Raw genomic sequence first — 21,007 nt, 5'->3', positions numbered from 1 at the left:
CCCTCCTAACAAACCAAGTACCCTAATGTCTCATTATGATGATATACAGTATCACCTAGGATTTATTAGCAGATTGCTTGTGGGCCAGAACATACACTGTTTTACCTACATTAGCACCTTTTAACGCTCACAACACGACAAATGAGGTACGATCAGCCCCATTTTGCAGACGTTAAAAGTGGAACTGATAAGTGGCTTGCAGGAGATCACACTGCTAATGCTAATTGGTAGTGAGCTGGGATTCAAACCTGGGTCTGTTGATGTCAACATGCTCGTAAGTATTATGATAAATTGCTCCTACAACAGCAGATACTCTGACAGTACAGGCCTGATCATGAAAGAGGAGGTCACAAACTCTTATGTCTACAAAGGGCAGGGGAAGAAGAGAACTGAGCAAACCAAGTGTGGCATCATACAGATGATGTGGGGACCAGAGCACTGAGAGCCAGAAGGGCTGTGCCCTTCCTGAAGGGGAGCACTGGCCAGCACCTGCTTCTGTGGCTGGGGGGGGGGGGGGTGCGGAGGCCAGAGCTGAGTGGCCAGGCCTTCTGCCTGGTCAAGAGGGATCAGAGAGTGGATTTTTATATGAAATCTTACAATTTTATTTTATTTTATTTTATTTTATTTTATTTTATTTTATTTTATTTTATTTTATTTTATTTTATTTTATTTTATTCTATTCTATTCTATTTTATTTATTTTCAATATATGAAATTTATTGTCAAATTGGTTTCCATACAACACCCAGTGCTCATCCCAAAAGGTAAATAGCAGGTAAGTTTTTATTTTTTTAAGCTTATTTATTTTGAGAGGGGGAAGAAAGAAAGAGAAAAGGGGGAGAGAGAGAATCCCATGCAGTCTCTGTGCTGTCAAAGCAGAGCCTGAGGAGGGCTTGATCTACTATGAGATCATGACCTGGGCCAAAATCAGGCATCGAACTCTTAATGGACTTAGACATCCAGGTGCCCCTCTTTTATTTTTTTATTTTTTTAAGTTTATTTAAGTAGTCTCTACAGCCAGCATGGGGCTTGAACTCACAACCCCTCGATCAAGAGTCACGGAGCCAGCCAGGTGCCCCAAACCTCTGACTTTTCAAGAGAGTAGGTGATGGGTTATGCCCCACGTTGAGAACTCATTACTCTATTTAAAACAACTCTGAACAGCCAATTCTCTTAGTTAAATAAGAGCATGACATTGCTGATTGCGCTGATCTGGGGACCTTTTGGACTTTTTAGGAAGTCACCAGTTCCCCATCCTCCTCAGAACTGTTGCATCTGGTATAACCAGCCCACACAGAAACGGAAGCTAAAGCTGAGATTCGAACCCGAAAGACCTTGGCACCACAAGGAGACACGGAGGCTCAAGAGCTGGTGCCACTGGTGCTGGGTGAAGCCACACCTCCCATGTGGCTGCATCTCGTCCTCGTGCCCGCTCACCACTTGTTCTCTGCCCGGTGTTGGGCTCACTGCAGCCACACCCAGGACTCGAGTGAACATCCTTGCTGGATGAGATGCTGTGCTCACGCCCCTCCCCCACACTTCCATCCTCCCTGTCCTGACTCTGAAAGTTAGCCGGGTCAGTTTTCTGTTGACGACTCAGAGCTCCAGAAGCTCTGTAACTACAACTTTTCTCAGTCTGGTAATTTCGCTAACAGACTTCCTTTTACAAATATAATGATACACCTCCTAGGTATAAATACAATGTCGATCAGAATATTAAATCGCATTCTAATTAAATCTATCCCTTTAATCCTAATGCATTAGAAATTCAATCAAATATTTTCACCTCTTGTGCTATAATGGCCCAAAAGGCAAATACTCTAAACACATCAGCCTGAAACGGAATCTTATTTTCAAGCAATCAATTACTTATATTCGCTGCTGTAGGTGGTGAGCTCACTGTCATTGTGCATCCACTTGAACTCCAAAGGCCAGCTCCCTTCAGCGAGGCAAGTGAGAACAAGGCGGTTGCCTTCCAGGTGAATCTGCGGCAGGCCTGGCTCTGTCTTAAAATACGGCACGACATCATCTGAAATGTTCAAAAAAAAAAAAAAAAAAGAGAGAGAGAGAAAGAAAAAAAATTGAATGAAATACACATGAAAACGGCATACATCCAATTAATCAATCACTTATTTAAAGAGACCTAATTTTAACAAGTATAAATGATGGCTATTTGGCCCAATTAAGTAGCCAATCATCCTTGACCTCCTGGAAGCACGTAATACCCTAGATAATATTTCAAAAGGCTGAAAAGCTCAATGATCAGCACCATTTGAAAACGTGACAAATTCATCCAACCTATTTCCATTTATGATTAATACCTCTTTAACAAAGGGGCATAGTGGGTGATCTCTAGTCATGCAAGTCTGGGTTTCAACCAGGCATTTTATTTTCAAAGTGACCAAGGGATACCCACTTGGTATCAAAGTGGGCTCTAAAAGAAATGTTTCCATAGAGACTTCAACTGGCTAAAAAAACAAAAGACAAGCAAGATTAACACGCACACATAAATGACAGGAATCACAATCCATCTTTCATCACACACACACACACACACACACACCCTGTCTCTTTAGGGACTTCCGGTGGGCGAGTAAACTGGAAACCTCCACGTGTTCCGACAGTACAAGACTACAGAGCAGTGGGAACGCAACAACTACTGCCACGCACACCCCCACACATGAATCTCAGACATGTGCAGGCCAAGAAGCCAGACAGAAAGAAGTTACTACAGCATACACTTCCATCCAAAAGTTCATAGCAGTTCAAAATCAGGCAGGACTAATGTGTGGTGTCAGAGGTCAGGACCAATTTACCTCTGCGGGATAGAACAGTGGAGGGGTGTAACAGGGAGGTGTAAGGGGCAGGGGGGGGCATGTAACAGGGGGGCTCACTTTGTGAAACTTCACAGAAAATTGTTCTATGTAACATGTGTGCAATTTTTATACCTATGCTTCAATAGTTAAAACGTGTGTGCACATGTATGTATATATACACACATGTACACACACATGCATATATGAACATGGGACACTTAGCTTCTAGTTCCAGCCCCATCACTAATTTTCTACATGACCCTGCTCAGGGCACATGGCTTTCTGCTTCTTCAGCAGTAAATTAAGGAGAATTAGATGGCTTGTCATTTTTCTATACAACCCCCCCCCCCCCCCACCACGTACCTGCCTCATCTGCTTCCTGTCTCTGTTAGGCCCCCTACCCTCTCTACTCACGTATAAACAATCCAGCCATGCTCACTTTTTAACTGTTAACCAGGCTAAGCTCTTTCCATCTCAGGGCCCTTTCTCTGTGCTCTTTCCCAGCCCTACACTGCTCCCCAGTTCTGTGACTGCAGACTCAACCTTCAAGTGGACCCAACTCCTCCCCACCAATGTGCCCCAACAAACCATGACATTTATTTCAGTCAGGATACTTCTCAGACAATGAAACTGAAGTATTAACGGATCATACCCAATGCACAACATGCCCTATCTTGATCACATCTGAATTCCCAGCACCTAGAACAATGCCAGGAACAAGGCAGATATTGAATAAATATCTCGTAAATGAATCAACAGAGTAACAATAACACAGATAAGAGTAACAGCTAGTAGTCACTCAATTTCTCCTATGTGCCAAAAACTGTTCTAAGTATCTTGTAGGTACTACCCGATTTGATTTTCTTAAAAGCCCTATGAAATACCAGATGCCATTATTATATTCATTCTACAGATGGGTAAAAGGGAGACCCAGGGAAACTAAGTAACTTGCTCAAGGCCACCCAGACAGTGAGTGGTAAAATCATTTAAAACCCAGATCATCTGTTCCAGAATCCAACAATTCTGTATATTATCACTCGAAATGCCAAGGGTTTCTCACTGAGGACAGCCTCTTCTCACGAACCCATGTTTTACCTTCAAATTTTGGGTTACTCTGTGGAATTACTAAAGTGGAGTATTAAATTACTGTATTTTTAATAAATTAATAAACAGCATATTAACAGTGCTAAGACAGAGACTGTATTTTTACAGTAAACTGGAGTCCATATAGCCAGTTTCTTTTTACTTAAAATACAGAATTTAAATATACATTTGACCCTTGAACAACATGGGCAGTAGGTGCACCCAACCCCCCCCCCCAATAGTCAGAAATCCCCACACAACTTCTGACTCCCCCCAGAAGTTAACTTAACACGTATTATATACTGTTTCTCTTAACGCAGTGAGCTAGAGAAGAGAAGAGGTTAGGAAACTCACATGGAAGAGAAAGTACCTTTACAGTTTGACACCACAAAGAACCCACAGATAGGCGGGCCCACAGCTCAAACCCATGTTGGTCAAGGGCCAGCTGTGTAGAGGTTGTTTTGCCATTGTGCTGACCGCTGCATTCTATGACTGGTGTATCGATAATATAATATCACCAGTCTATTACTAGTATTCGTTCAAATAATTAAATGTTAAATTGTACTTGTCACTGTGGTAAGAACATATAAAAAAGATTTAACCTTTAGCCTACTTAATGAGATGCCATGCAGAAGCTAAGGGCTAAAAGATCAGTAGGAGTCAGACACTTGAGTGATGTCAGGCACAAAGGCCCTGTGGTGGTAGCAAACATGGGGAGTGAACCTGAAAAGTACAAAAGACTGAAAAGCAAGCAGATGTGCAGGTGCAGAGAGAGTGAATGGAAGCAGGGTGAATATGGCCCAGGCCTTACAGGGAGTTGCAGACAAGGCAATTGAACATTATGGTTTCCACATCATCGCTGTGTGATTTTCAACAGTGCCACTTCACGTTCAAAAATATCCTTGTGTGCATGATACTCTACATGGAAAACCCGAAAGACTCCACCAAAAGTCTCCTAGAACTAATACATGAATTCACCAAAGTTGCAGGATACAAAACCAATTTTTATATGCCAATAATGAAGCAACAGAAAGAGAAATCAAGAAACTGATCCCATTCACAATTGCACCAAGAACTATAAAATACCTAGGAATAAACCTAACCAAAGATATAAAAGATCTGTATGCTCAAAACTGTAGAAAGTTTATGAAGGATATTGAAGAAAACAGAAAGAAATGGAAAGCCATTCCATGCTCATGGTTTCCAAGAATAAATATGGTTAAAATGTCACTATTACCCAAAGTAATCTACACATTCAATGCAATCCCAACCAAAATTGCCCCAGGATTCTTCTCAAAGCTAGAATAAGCAATCCTAAAATTTGTATGGAACCACAAAAGACCCTGAATAGCCAAAGTAATGTTGAAGAAGAAGACCTAAGCGGGAGGCATCACAATCCCAGACTTTAACCTCTACTACAAAGCTGTTATCATCAAGACAGTATGGTATTGGCACAAAAACAGACACATAGACCAATGGAATAGAATAAAGAAACCCAAAATTGGACACACAGATGTATGGCCAACTAATCTTTGAGAAAGTAGAAAAAAATATCCAATGGAATAAAGACAGTCTCTTTAGCAAACAGTGCTGAGAAAGCTGGATAGCAATGTGAAGAATGAAACTAGGCCACTTTCTTACACCATACACAAAAATAAAGTCAAAATGGATGAAAGACCTACATGTGAGGCAGGATACCATCAAAATCCTAGAGGAGAAAGCCGGCAACAACCTCTTGGACCTCAGTCGCAGAAATTTCTTACTAGACACATGTCCAAAGGCAAGGGAGTTAAAAGCAAAAATGAACTATTGGGACCTCACCAAGATAAAAAACGTCCTTACCGCAAAGGAAACAATCAACCAAACTAAAAGGCAACCAATGGAATGGAAAAAGATATTTGCCAATGACGTATCAGAGCAAGGCCTAGCATCCAAAATCTATAAAGAACTTACCAAACTCCACACCTGAAAACAAATAATCCAGTGAAGAAATGGGCACAAGAGATAAACAGACACTTTTCCGAAGAAGACATCCAGATGGCCAACAGACACATGAAAAGATGCTCAACGTCACTCCTCATCAGGGAAATACAAATCAAAGCCACACTGAGATACCACCTCATGCTGGTCAGAATGGCTAAAATGAACAAATCAGGAAACTAGATGCTGGGGAGGATGTGCAGAAACGGGAATCCTCTTGCACTGTTGGTGGGAATGCAAACTGGTGCAGCCGCTCTGGAAAACAGTGTGGAGGTTCCTCAAAAAATTACAGATAGAACTACCCTACGACCCAGCAATAGCACTGCTGGGAATTTACCCAAGGGATACTGGTGTGCTGATGCACAGGGGCACGTGTACCCCAATGTTTACAGCAGCACTTTCAACAATAGCCGAATTATGAAAAGAGCCCAAATGTCCATCAACTGACAAATGGATAAAGACAACACGGTTTATATATACAATGGAATACAACTTGGCAATGAGAAAGAATGAAATCATGCCGTTTGCAGCAACATGGATGCTGAGTGAAGTAAGTCAGTCAGACAAAGACAGATACCATATCTTTTCACTCATATGTGGATCTTGAGAAACTTAGCCGAAGACCGTGGGGGACGGGAAGGGCGAAAAAAGAGTCACAAACTGAGAGTGAGGGAGGCAAACCGTAAGAGACTCTTAAATACAGAGAACAAACTGAAGGTGGATGGGGGTGGGGGAGAGGGGAAAGCGGGTGATGGGCACTGAGGAGGGCACCTGTTGGGATGAGCACTGGGTGTTGTATGTAAGTCAATCTGACAATACATTATATTAAAAAAATAAACAAAAAATAGAGAAGATATTGCTAGAAAAAAAAAAGGCCTTGTGTGAACAGTAAAGTATGTGACCACCCCACCATCGGCCTTGGTCAAAGCACTGCCAGTGTGATGGTGATGAGTATGATTAACCATTATTATAAAAAGGCAGCAGACAGCCTTTGAAGGAGCTGTACTGTTAAAAGTTCATCTGGCCGCTCCACAGAGAAGGAATTAAGAGGGGCCAGAGCAGAAGGGGTAGACCAGTTAGGGCCGCTGTGGCGATCCCGGCAAACGCATTCAAAAGAGACGGTGATTTGGGTCAAGGTAATCGCAGCGGTTGTGGTGGAGACGGACAGAGATGGGCGGCTTTAAAACAGCATCTAGGCGGCAAGAGAAATTCGTGATGGACTGAATACGGGAGTAAGGGCGAGGGAGAAGGAGTCTCAGGTCTCCGACTTGCCTGATTTTGTGTTCCACGCACCCCCCTCCCCGATTCTGTTATCAGTGCCGAAAATGCAGTGAGAATGAGCCCCAGCTGCTGTCCCGTAAGAGGTTACGTCTCTGCCTGACGCGGGGACAGAAGCGGCAAAGCGTCAGCCACCGTGACCGAGATTGGTGACTGTGAGACAGGAGAGCGGCCGATCCTCGCCGCTCCAAGGCTGCTGCACGCCGCCTGCTCTGAGCCAAGCCGCAAGTGTGTCCTCCGGCTGTGACTGCCAGCAGTGAAAGCGTGTCCGGCGTCCCTCTCTGCTACGTACCTCGGCTAACGCCGTCCACTGTCATGACCCAAGTGGCCTCATGAAGCTGAACTGCAGTGACTGTAGCTCTGGAGGCTCAGAATGGACCGAGCTCTGGGCTTTAATGCCCTGCCATCTGAGCCATGCTTAACAAAGGAGAAAGAAATGCCACTTCATACAGGTCCTGTGTCCTACAAGAATGGGTCATAAAAAATAAGTCTTTTGAAAGAAAAAAGCTTGAAAACAGACACTCAAGAATTTGAATTCGGTTTTTACAACTGATGGAGCATCATCGATTTAATATATTATAGGACTGTTTTGGATGTAAATGATTCCATAATTCAATTTTTCCTGGAATTCATAGTTTACTAAACATGCCTATACTCCATGCAAATTATTCTGTGTACTCGGGTCTAGCAGGAAAAGAAATCTTCATGAAGAGTAGTTTCACACAGCAGATGAGCAAATATCTCGTGATCCAAATGACCACAGGAGTGTGGTCAGTGCAGACACTAACACTTATGACAGAAAGAAGGGAGGTACATATGCCAGGGCTCTGGGCTCTATGTGCCTAAATTACCGTCATTACAAGTATTTTAACACAGATGAGCCGGTGTGCAGAATAACAGAGTTATCTCTGAGCCCAGCACTGTTTACCACTGAAATATATGCAGCAGATCATGAAACTAAGAGGGCATGAAGGCAGCAGAGCACAAAAGCTTTGGAAACAGAAAAAGACGCAGAAGGGTTGGTATCAGGTCTGCATAGACTCTTTAAAAAGCAGGTAATCTTTATACACCTTAAATGCAACAGAGAAAAGTCTGAAGAGATCCATAAACACAAAAATGATTACATTACCTCCTAAATACCATCATCAAACTCTGACCTGGGGAGAAGTCAATGGTCCACCTGATACTCTTTGAGGGGTGAGTGTGTGTGTGCGCGTGCGTGCACGCGCACGTGTGTGTTTTCCCAAATAACGACTAACGGTTTTCCCTTTCCTTGAAAAAAAATGAACATTAAGTATGCTTCGGTATTCTTACAATGAACATTATAAGACTGTGGAATAAATTACTATGGAAAACTCGGAAATTTCCATTTTCACATACTTTTAAATAGAACATAAGTCATTTATGAACGAGAGTCTCGTCTGCCTGGATAATACAGATTTAAGGTCCATCCAAAGGAGAGAAATGGACATAACTTTCTCTCAAGATAACATCATAATTTTATGATGTAGAAGTCACTTCCCTAAATGGCCTTTCAAGGTCTGATTTAATGGAAATGGATTTAACTTTACCTGTTCAATGTGGAGATAATCCTCTGCTCGTCTACAAAGGGGCCACAACCCCAACCTCCACAGTAGAAATCATCCACTCCTGTGGGAAACTGGCGGATGAGAAGCCCTGAAGAGAACCAGAGACTGTGGTCACGGGCCCACCTACCATGAAGAAGGGGAGCTCGCCATGGGTTTTAATCATCTGCTCTGTAATGGAAAACCATGGCTCTACACCAGAAACTCTGTCGTGGCAGAGTGGACAGGAATCAACTACCACGCGGCGAGAAAGTCCAACTTCAAGGTGCTCGGTGACTCTGCCGACGAGAGGTCAGTCAGCATCATCATAATCGGTTCAGGGCCTCACCTTTTCTCTCCCATTTAAAGAGATGATGAATACAAGAAGTAATAACCAACTTCCACGTGCACCACAGACGAGGCGGGTCCAAGGCGGACGAACCCTACACATTCTGGACAAGCGACGGGGAGTGCTACTTGGCAGTCGTCACCAGCAGCGTCAGTTGGCCGAGGGTCCGGCGGGAAGGATTAGGGATCGCAGCGTGAATGGAGCAATCAGCTGGAGCAGGACCTTTTATTACTGAACTCTGCTCTCTCGATAGCTGAATTTCCCAAGGCAACTAATCTTTTGCTTTAAACCACTAATCTTCCTTTCAAAACTTCTTTTATATCAAATTCAAACATTTTCCTGCCCTAAGCTTATGGATTTACAACTAACAGAAAGTTTTATTTTTCAAATCCCAGTGAGAAACAAAAGCACAGGGCATAATGTATCATTTGTGAACACTTATTCTGAAAAATATGGGTAGAAGATCCTTTTCTGGTAAATATAGTCATTCAAACCCCAGCTGCTGGCAGGTCATTATGTACACCTACTGAAGCCGGGAATTTAATCTCACAGTGTGTTGTGCTTTTTCATAATAGTAATATTAATCTTTTTAAAGGCAACAGCTGTGCATTTCAAGTATATTTCTGAGGTAAGATGTGAACATGATCAAATATGTTCTACTAGTTAAATATGCACATATGGAAAGGTTGCCCTTGAATGCTATGAGATGACCCTAGAAGATATCTTAGACCAAGTCCTCCATATGCTTTAGAACAAGCTGATTCAAGCTGCACTTTTTTAAAATATTTTTTTTTAATGTTTGTTTATTTTTCAGAGAGAGACAGAGCACAAGCGGGGGAGGGAAGAGAGGGAGACACAGAATCCGAAGCAGGTTCCAGGCTCTGAGCTCTGAGCACAGAGCCCAATGTGGGGACTGAATCCATGAACCATGAGATCATGGCCTGAGCTGAAGTCGGACACTTAACCAACTGAGCCCCCCAGGGGAAGCTGCACTTCCTGTGACCACCTACACCGACTGAATACCCACCCCCGCCAGGGGAAGCCACACTTCCTGTGACCATGTACACAAGTCGTGTGGTGGTTACAGGTGGAATGGAGGAGGAGGAGGAGGAGGAGGAGGAAGAGGAGGAGGAGGAGGGACAGGCAGCTCTGTCATCACAGCTAACCCTCAGGCTTCATTCTCCTAGATTATCAGAAATATCTTTAAGTATTTTCCAGTGATATAGGCTTTGAAATAGAGTAGGAAGGTATCATCATTTTCCATGGGTCTAAACAAATTAGCCAACCTCTCAGTATGTTACTTTATATGTTTCTACTACTGCCTGATATAACAGGGGTGCCTGGGTGGCTCATTAGGTTAAGCATCCGACTTCAGCTCAGGTCACGATCTCGCAGTTCGTGGGTTCGAGCCCCACGAGCTCTGTGCTGACAGCTGAGAGCCTGGAACCTGCTTCAGATTCTGTGTCTCCCTCTCTCTCTGCCCCTCCCCTGTTCATGCTCTGTCTCTCTCTGTCTCAAAAATAAATAAACGTTAAAAAAATAAATAAAATAAAATACAATAAATGAGTATCAGAAATTTCAGAGCAAAAGGCAGCTACAGTTGAACAAACGTAACATTTATTTTTTTAACGTAATAAAAACCCCCTCTTATGATGGCTACAACACAGCGTGTTTCCACATCTAACCTCTCTAGCACGAGTGACATGGCAGGACCTGAAGTGTCACTGGAAGCCAAGAGGCCACTCTGCACGGCAGCATCTTGGATCCAGAGCCCGAGATCCTGACCACCCTCCCATCCCCACACAGCCACACACAGAAGAGGCGCAACGGAAGTCCGGATGCTGCTGTCCCGCACTCACAAAGGCCCTTCTCCCCTCCTTCCCGGAGCATCCACTGAGTGCCTCCTGGCTGCTGGGCCCCGGGGATCCAGTGGGTCCCTGCTCCGAGGAGCCTTGGTCCAGGAAGCCAGATGCTGGCCAACCAGCGGTGGGAAGGGGTACTGGTGCGCGAGAAGCCCAGGGTAGGCTGACTCGGGCTTCACCGGGGCTAAGGCACCAAGGGTCACAGAAGCCTAAAGACCCAGGTACATGTCCCAGGGCTGCTTCAGCTACACAAAAGCTTTCCAAGGCATCTGGGGCTGGTTGAAGAACCGGCCCGACCTCGATGACCAATGAGAATTTCCTTACATGCCCAGACTCCTCCACCCAGGGAAGAAGTGGACGGGTGCAAGCCGTGTGTGTGTGTGTGTGTGTGTGTGTGTGTGTGTGTGTGTGTGTGTGTGTGTGTGTGTGTGTGTGTGTGCGCGCGCGCGCATGCGCACGTGCACGGCCTGTGAAAGGTAAGTGGTGCCGCGGGAGCATCCTGGTGGCCAGGAAAGGCCTGGGGGGCGGGGGAGGGGGTGTGGCGGCAGCAGCAGCGGTGGAGCTTGGTTGGGGACCGCATTTGTGGAGCCAGGGGCCAGGATGCCTGGGCGGACAGTATGAGTCCTCTCCCAGGGCTCCATCCCACTGTCTCCTGGAGGCACCACAATCAGAAGGGAGAAAAGCAGAAGAAAACTCACATTTCACATTCCCAGATCTCACTGTCAAGTCATCATTTTGGACTCCAAAGTGTGAGCAGCAAGTGTGAGATTTTCTGAGTAGAGGCCTGCGTCTGCAGAACCATCTTGGGATGTGATCTGTGCAGGGGAAATCCCGAGAGGTGGGGGGCCTCAGGTTCCTGTTAAACAGCACTGCCGACAGCTTGATGACACATTCAGTCAGGGGGAATCAAACTCTCTATTTCCTCTGAAATCAATGCGAATGAACAGCATATTTAAGGGAACATGTGGGGTGAACCTCCCCATCGAGTGTTTTCCCCTAAGAAACCACTCACGCTTTCACTGAGATTAATCTTCTGTGAAGCTTGTGGTAGAAACATAAATGGTGGTATTTATGTACTGCTTTGATCCTGCACTGTTCTAATGTATTTCAGCATATAAATTCATAAGAGGAGAAGGCAGTGGGATAACAACAGTTACCCTACTTCTCCAAACTGAAAGAAGTTTCCAGCTCTCCGATATTTTATTTCAAGGTAGAACTGCACTAAATTGTCATTTCTATGGTTTGTAGTGAAAAAGGATGACCAACCAAAATGAGAGACGAGTTATCAGAAATAACCAACATTTTTCTTGAATATGGTACAATATTTCTTTCTAATATTCTTTCAAATAATCCTAAAGTACAACTCAGATTAAATAGAAGGCTGCGAAGGCCAAGAACAGAAACTCAGAAGTGACCTACCCTGCCCTGCTTCCAGGTTTACGGGGGGTTTATGCCTCACACGTACTGACATAAAAACTGGGACTCAAAAGATACCTCGAATTTTAGAGCAAGGAAATTACGTGGGAAGAGAACTTAAGGATATCTAAACTCAAACAGATAAGGTCTATTGATTTTAGCAAAGTTACAAACCATAAAGTCTTCTCCAGGAGCAGCACGGGTGTGTGGCTGTGGCTTATAGCAAGGCCCTGGGGCCAGACAGCCGGGGATCAAAGCTCTGTCGGTAGCTTCCGAGCTTGGGGAACCTCCCACCTCCTATGTGTGGGATTCTCAATCAACAAAGTAATAAAATCAACCTCTTTTATAGCAGCAGTGCTCAGACTTTCTGGTCTCAGGACCCCCTGACAACTTAAAAAGAAATTATTAATAACCCCAAAATTCTTATTTGAGTTATACCTTTCTGTATTTATCATATAGGGAAAACAGTAACATCAAAGTTATCGCACGTTACGAGACAGCTATGAAAAATTAATTTTCTCAAATAAAAAGTACTATTGGAAAGAATGACATTGTTTTCCTTTTTTTTTTTTTTTTTCAAATTTCTTCAATGTCTGGCTTAATAAAAGATGACTTTTACATTTAATCTCTTGCAATTATGTTGTTTCCATTGAAGGACATGAACAAAGTCCAGCCTCCCACAGACATGTAGCAAGTGGCATATACAACAGTTCCAATTTCTAATTTTTACTTCACAGTTCAGTTTTTATTTTTAGCAACCAATCCTGTCCATTGTTTTTCTTTATGCAACATCATTTTCATCATATTCAAGAAAATGTACCAATTACCCAAGTATGAATTACCACGGTTTGTCTCTTAGTCACAATTTCAGTAAAAAGGGGGGACCATGAAAAAAGCAGCTCACAACACGAGCAATCCCACAAGGACGTGGCCTCGAGACAACAGTCATATTTTAGTACAGAAAAGCGTTTTGTGCAATTCCCATTTTTGGGGATACTGAATATTAAAAGGACATGTGTTAGACTCAAAATTCAGTAAAACTAATGACTTTTACTACTCCATTAAGAAGATTCTTAAGAGAACTAGATTTTCTTTTTTTAACTGCACGTGTGTGATGGGGAAGAACACCACGTCAACCAAGAAACTTGGGTGCCACCACCATGATACACCTGCTCAAGGTATGGGAATTTCCTCATGATTGCTTCTGTATTAACAGTAAACACAAACAAAAGTCTCCATGTTATAAAATGTGTTTGACTTCTTGGACGCCCTTGAAAGGGTTTCAGTCTCAAAAACCAGAGGTTCTTGGACAACAGTGGGAACTGCCACCCTAGAGAGTTCCCACAAAGATGAAATTAGCCAATGTGTGCTTAGAACAGTCCCTGGTACAGAAACACAATTTTTGTGTTAGCTTTTATTAAAACATACTGTCAAAGAATGAAATTGCATGTTGCTACGGAATTTTGAAACTTGAACTTCATTCAAAGTACATCTACTTCTGGCGTTCAAAATAACACACATAAATCAGGTTATACTCTTAAAAGTCAATAACTATTAAGCTAAAGAAGCTGTTTCAATTTACAGAAAAACAGGTGTTCACATTTTCAATTATTTCAGAATTCCAACAAAACCTAAATATTGACCTGATTATTTATTCTTTCATTCAACAAATATTTATTAAAGGCCTACCAGGACTTCCATGAGATGGGAATACAGATGTGAATTTTAAAAAAAGTACTGAAATCACATCTTCACGGAGCTTACATTCTAGTTCACGGAGATAAACAAAAAAACAAATGAGGAAAATACATAGTACAGTTTGTGCTGCTACAGCTCCTATTTCTCTTATGTAAATTACGTCGTAAGTGGTTGATAAATAAGGAAATGATATCAGTATAACATGAAAGTTGTATTTATTTATGCATGATTTTTTTCCCCAGGATATTAATGCTACAGTGTGATCACCATCTTTAGCATTTAGTGAAGAATAACACTTAGAACTATAAGGAAACAATTATCAACAACAACAACAACAACAACAACAACAACAACAAATAAAACTACCCTGAAATTAAAGAACGACCTTCCTTAGTTTCGTGCTAGTGGCTGGTTTGGGACTCTAAGAACCAGCACGTTACACTTCTGAGAGAAGTAAATGCAGATAAATAAGCTGGGAAGGCTTTTTCCTTTTTATCAAAACAATAAATCAATGAAGAAAGTCAGGAGTGTTATTGTTTATTAGTGTGCTGGTTGTAAAGCTCTATAGGTTTGAGTGGTCTGCCCTGAACACTACTTTTCCCATAAGTTCTGTTATTTTAGTGTATAATTTTATAGAGTGCAGAATGTTTTCAGGAATAGATATATGAAATAATAAGAAAAATACCTATATATCAGATAGTGATAAATGCCATAGAAAAAACGTGAGAGAGAAGAAAGAGAATTCAGGGGAAAGGGCTGCATTTTTACATGTGGAAGATAAGATCAGTGACAGTGAGTTGGGATCAGAAGGAGCTGGGGAAGGAGGTCCTGCACTCAGGAATGGAAAGAGCATTCCAGGCAGTAGGAAAAGTGAGTAAAAGGCCTGAGGTGGAAGTGAGCACGGGGTGTTGCACGAATGCTAGGAGAACCAATGGGGGGTGGAGAAGAATGAGTGAGGGCACTTCAGGGACAAAAGAGGATGAAAAGGTAAGGGCAGGGGAGCTCACAGGCATTTTAAGGCCTCTGGATTTTGCTTTATGTGTCTGTCATTGGAAGTCAATGGAGAATTCTGAGCAAAAGAGGGATATGCTTTGCTTTAGGTTTTCACTGGTTCATATGAGTCAGTGTTGGGAAAAGGCTGGAAGGGCAGAAGCTGGGCCACAGCTCAGGAGGATGTTGTGTGAATCTAGAGGAGAGACAGTGGTAACGTGGTCCATGTTGCTTGCAGTGAAGGCAGACTGAACCAGACTTAGGGTATATTATAAAAGTAAAGTTAGCAGAAATCACAGAAGTAGGAAGTGGGGTATGAGTGAAAGAGAAGAATCAGTCACAACATCAAGATTTCAGCTCAAACAAACAGGAGAGATGCCACTTCCTGAAATGGGGTGAAAAGAGGGGGTTTACAGGGCCCAATGCCAAACATGTTAAATAGGGAGTTTGGTTAATGCAGTACATGTGATTTTCACACAAAAATGCAAAATTCACACTTGGGACTCAATAATTAGATAATTCCAAGTTACCAATTTTATAGAAAAAATTCAGCTGCCTTAAAAAATAAAATTTTGCCAGAGATATGAAACGTGTAAGTTAAATAGCCATTGAAACAATTTTAATTTGGTAAGAAGTTAAAATTCAAATATCCTAGATTCTTTTAAAATGACAAACCAAAAATACAACTTATCTTTATTATCTAAAGATTTTAAAAAGCTCCAAAATAGCTTTATTCTGAAATAGATGAGTTCCCATTTTTCCCATCAAGAATACCTAGTTGGTATGTCAAATTTAACTATGCAATCAGACTTGGAGAAAATGAGTCCAGACAGAGAGGGAAAATTGTGCAGTAGTTGTATCACACCTAATTTACACGTTTTTTTTTTCCCAAGTGCCCTTAGACTGTTCAAGATGCACCATATCCTGGACCATAAAACAAAACTCAATATATTTAAAAGAAATGAATTCACAAAGAGTATATCCTCTGACCGTAATGGAGTCAAAACAGAAATCAAAACCAAAAAGACAACAGGATTATTTCCAAATTCCTGGAAAGTAAACAACATTTTAAATAATCCATGAGGCAAAGAGAAATTCTAAAAGGAAATATAAAATCTGTAGAACTAAATGAAGGTAAAAATACAACATACCAAAATACGTGGGACACAGCTAAAGCAGCAGTGAAAGTAAACATGTCATTAGAAAAGAGGAAAAGCCTCAAATCAAAAATAATATATTACCTCAAAAAAAGAAAAAGGTTAAAGTAAGCCCAAAGCAAGTTAAAGGTATAATAATGATAAAAGCAGAATCAATGAAATTGAAAAGAGAGAATACAGAAAATCAATGGATCAAAAACCAGGTTTTTCAAGGAAAAAAAAAGGGTAAGGCTCTGGAAAGATTGAATGAAACACAAAGAGAAGACACAAAGCACCAATACCAGCAATGGACTAGGGGAGAGAGCACCTCAGATCTCACCATCATTTAGAAAAGGAATACAATGAGCAACTTTAAACTCACTAATTTGAGAACTTAGAAGTCGTGAACTAATTCCTTAGAAAATATAAACGACAAAAATTCAACCAAAATGAAATCTACAGCCTGAATAGTCCTGTAACCAATTAAAGAAAGTGAATTTGTAATTAAAAAGCTTCTGAAAGAAAAATCTCCAGACCCACATGGTTTCACTAAGGAATTCTATCAAACATTTAAAGAATTAACATCGACTTTACACAATGTTGTCCAAAAACCAGAAGAGAAAGAAATGTTTCCCCACTCATTTTTTGAGCCTAGTTTTACACTGATACAAAATCTTGGCAAAGATAATGCCAGAAAGTCCATTATATACCAATCTCTACTGAACTCAGACACAAAAATCTTCAACAAAATATTAGCAAGTCAAATAAAGTAATGTATTAAAAGAATTATATGCCAAGATTGAGTGGAATGTATTCCAGGTATGCAAGGCTGGTTCAAAATTTGAAAAATCAATCAGCATAATTTACCATTGCAATGGGCTAAAAAAAAATTCTGTGATCTATCAATTGAGGTAGAAAAAGGACTGGACAAAATTCAACGCCCATTCATAAATTTAAAAAAAGAAAAAAAACACTCTCACTAAACTGGGACTAGAGAGGAACTTTCTTTTAAAGAACATGCACGAAAAACATACCTCTAATAACATCACACTCAACAATTACAAACAGAATACCTTTCCCTTAAACTTGGTACCCAGTCAAGGATGTCTGTTCTCATGGGTCTTATTCAGGGTCTAGCCACTGAAATAAGGAAGAAACTAAGGAAATCAAACACATACATAGTGGAAGGGAAAAATAAAATTGTCCCTATTTGTAGATGACACGATTGTGTCTGTAGAAAATCCCAAAGAAGCTACACACACAAAGACACAAACAATTCTGTTTGATTTTGGTAAAAATTGTAAGTGACTTTAAAAATGAAATCAAATGTCACAGATGACCTGACCTAAGCCAGTGGCTATGCTTGAAGTTTTCAACTGAAGAGTAGAATGCTACAATCAGGTTAGATTGACCATTTAAAAAAATTTGTTAACATTTTTGGGGCGCCTGGGTGGCTCGGTCGGTTAAGCGTCTGACTTTGGCTCAGGTCATGATCTCGCGGTCCGTGAGTTCGAGCCCCGCATCAGGCTCTGTGCTGACAGCTCAGAGCCTGGAGCCTGTTTCAGATTCTGTGTCTCCCTCTCTCTCTGCCCCTCGCCTGTTCATGTTCTCTGTCTCAAAAATAAATAAACGTTAAAAGAACTAAAAAAAAATTTTTTTTTAAACATTTTTATTGATTTTTGAGAGACAGAGGGAGACAGAGCAAGAGAATAGGAGGGGCAGAGAAAGAGGGAGACACAGAATCCCAAGCAGGCTCCAGGCTCTGAGCTGTCAGCACACAACCCGATGTGGGGCTCGAACTCACAAACTGTGAGATCATACCCTGAGCTGAAGTCGGACGCTTAACCGACTGAGCCATCCAGGCACCCCAGAATGACCATTTAAAAAAAAATAGAGAAAAAAAGCCAAAAAATAAAAAGAGAGAGAGAGAGAGAGAATGAGCATGGTATTGGCAGAGAAACTCTACTTTAAATCAAAGAAACAAATAGTGAACCTAGAGAAAGCCCAACACCACAAGTACAGCCAAGTAAGTTTTGATAGAGGTGTAAAACAAACTGAAGAGAGGAAAGACAGTCTTTAAACAAATGGTGCCAGAGCAACCAAAACATCCAGAAGTCAAATAAAATGAACCTCCACCTAACCTTCTTACTGCATATAAAAATGAACTCAAAATGGATCATGAGTTTAGGCATAAAAGTAAAAAACTGTAATAGAAAATATTGGAGAAAATCTTTAAAATCTACAGTGAGACAAAGAGTCTCAGACCTGACCCCAAAAACACATTAAAAAAAAAAACTAACAATAAAAAAAAAAAACACATTGAATCTTACAAAATTTTTAACTTTTGCTCTGCAAAAGTCCCTGTGAAGAAGATAAAAAGACAAGCACAGATTAGGAGAAAATATGTCCAAACCACCTATCTAAAAAAGGACTGGCATTTAAAATATATAAAGAACACTCAAAAATCAACAGTACAAAACAAACAGTCTAAACAGAAAATAGACAAAAGGTGTGAACAGACATTTCACTGAAGGAGATCTACAGACAGCAAATAAGCACATGGAAAGATGTTCCAGAGCACTCATCATCGGAGAAATATGAATCAAAAGCATACTAAGTTATCAGCGCACACCTATCAATCACAACGGCTAAATTAAAACACAGTGACCACACCAACTGCTGATCACATAAGAAGCAGACAAAACTGGGTCACTCAGAGCATGGCTGGTGGACGTGTGGAGCCACTCAGTCACTCTGGAAAACACCAGGACGGTTTGTGATAAAACGAAACATCTATCTACCATACAGACCCAGCAACTGCACTCTTAGGAATTTATCCCAAAGAAATGAGGACTTGTACTGATGTGGTAACCTGTCCGAGATGTTAACAGCAGCTTTAGTCGAACCAGCCAAAACCTGGATGCAACCCAGGTGTTCTCCGAAAGGCCAAGAGCCGTACCAACCACGGCACACCTGCTAAGGAACACGAGGGGCAAGCTCCTGGTACACAACAGCCTGGCACACTCTCCCCAGAGTTCTGCTGAAACAACCGAATCCCAAAGGGCATATGCAACATGACTGCTTTCGAGGAACACTGCTGACATGACAAAATTATAGAAACGGAGAACAGATTAGTGGGTTGCAAGACCAGAAATGGGGGCAGGGGGTGTGGCAATGGAAGGGTAACACCGGGGACTTTCTACGCCCACAGCACTGATGGCCGCAGCCTGGTTGCAACACCTGGGCAAGACACCGCCACCGGGGAGCACTGAGCAAGGGGCAAAGGGGCACACACGATCTCTCCGTATCACTTCTAACAACTGTGTGTGAACCTGCCATTATCTCCAAGTAAAAGTTTGATTAAAACAAATGCACCGTTAAGTGCATTGTTAATGAATGAATATGAAGGCCACAAAGTGGAAGACAATATTCTGGTAAAAGTGGTACCAATTACATAAAAATGCCCACAATGCAGTGATGATGGAAGATGACATACAAATAAAGGAGCAAACAGCCCGAACATGGACTTCGCAAAGGAAAATGGACAAATAGCTCAGAAGCACACAGGAGGTGCCTGGCATCACGGGACACTACGGACTACGAGGGCGAAAACCGAGAAAAACAAACAGCAGTAAAGGTGGGCGAGCTCTCCGCTGCTGAAAAGACTGTAAAAATGCCACAAGCGCTTGACAAAAAGGTTTGGCGATTTCTCATAAAATTAAATACCTACCCAATGACCCAGAAATGCCGGGCTTAGATATTTCTCCAGGAGATAACACTCAAAGAATTGCCCACACGAATCAGTTGACCGTAGCATTATTTATTAAGCCCTGAACTGAAAACAAGAGACATATGTCCATAAAGACAAACAAACTGATCAACCCAACACCGTGAAGGATTCCAGACCTCATGCCAGCTGAAAGAAGCCAGACGTAAAACTGCCCATCTCACGTGACTGCCGTTGTACGAAATTCAAGCGCAGGCAAAATTAACCCGTGTGGGAAGAAATCAGGAAAATGGTTGTCTACAGGGATGGAGCCCGGTTGGCAGGGGCGTGCGTGAGGAAGTCTGCGGGGGCGACGGAATCGTTCTCCATCTGGACGGACGTGGTGGCCGCGTGAGGCCACACATCTGTCAAAACTCAGGGAATTGTACCTGACTATCCGTCAATTTCACTACTGCCAAACTCCACCTCAGTCACAAGTCCTGATGGCGTACATCTATCCACCGTTTCAGGACGGAGACACACGTTCCTCAGGCCCTGCCTCAAGTGCTCTAAGGCACCGACTGCTGTGCGCGACAGCGGCCGCTGGCACAGTAACACGTACGCTCCCGTGCGATCCTGCTCAGGAGCCGGCTGCCTGTTACTGCACCTTCAATCCCCCGCCACCATTTAACGCTTCCTGTGCATCTTATCTCCCAGGTAGATGGAGGAGCCAACAGGATTCGAGTTCCTATTTGTACTACTCACGCTACTGTCGGACAATCACTGAGCATTTACTGCGTACCAAGGGAGACATGTTTTAATAATATTGCAGGTATTGCCACAACAACCGCATCAGAGAGAGGTCCTATTTTTATGCCCATTATACAGATGAGAACACTGAGAAAGAGTTTAGGTAACTTGTTCAAGACCACAAGATAGTAAGTGGTAGAGTCAAAGTCAAACCTCTGTTGCCTAATTAATTCCCGGACCACACACTCTGCCCACCGGCCCTCTGGTTCAGAATGTAAACTAAAAATGAACAGAAATAGGTGCGTCTGGGTAGCTCAGTCAGTTAAGCGTCCGACTCTTGATTTTGGTTCATCTAGTGATCTCATGGTTCATGAGGTCA

General features: G+C 42.2%; 1 protein-coding gene across 2 annotated transcripts in view; it reads right to left on the bottom strand.

Moving 5' to 3' along the window:
* The window catches only part of SDK1 (sidekick cell adhesion molecule 1), an 888,233-nt gene that overhangs the window by 527,562 nt on the left and 339,664 nt on the right, over window positions 1-21,007 (bottom strand). For both annotated transcript variants that reach the window (XM_086692476.1, XM_086692475.1), the window contains exon 2: window positions 1,869-2,028. In XM_086692476.1, coding sequence (XP_086548602.1) covers window positions 1,869-1,912 — 44 coding nt within the window. In that variant the 5' untranslated portion in view covers window positions 1,913-2,028. The remainder of the gene's footprint in view (window positions 1-1,868; window positions 2,029-21,007) is intronic.

Source organism: Puma concolor, chromosome E3, assembly GCF_028749965.1.
Source record: "Puma concolor isolate L17-30 chromosome E3, mPumCon1.1.hap2, whole genome shotgun sequence".
In the NCBI taxonomy this organism is placed as follows: domain Eukaryota; kingdom Metazoa; phylum Chordata; class Mammalia; order Carnivora; family Felidae; genus Puma; species Puma concolor.
Note: the sequence above shows the minus strand (reverse complement) of the source record. Positions and strands in the feature narration are given on the sequence as shown.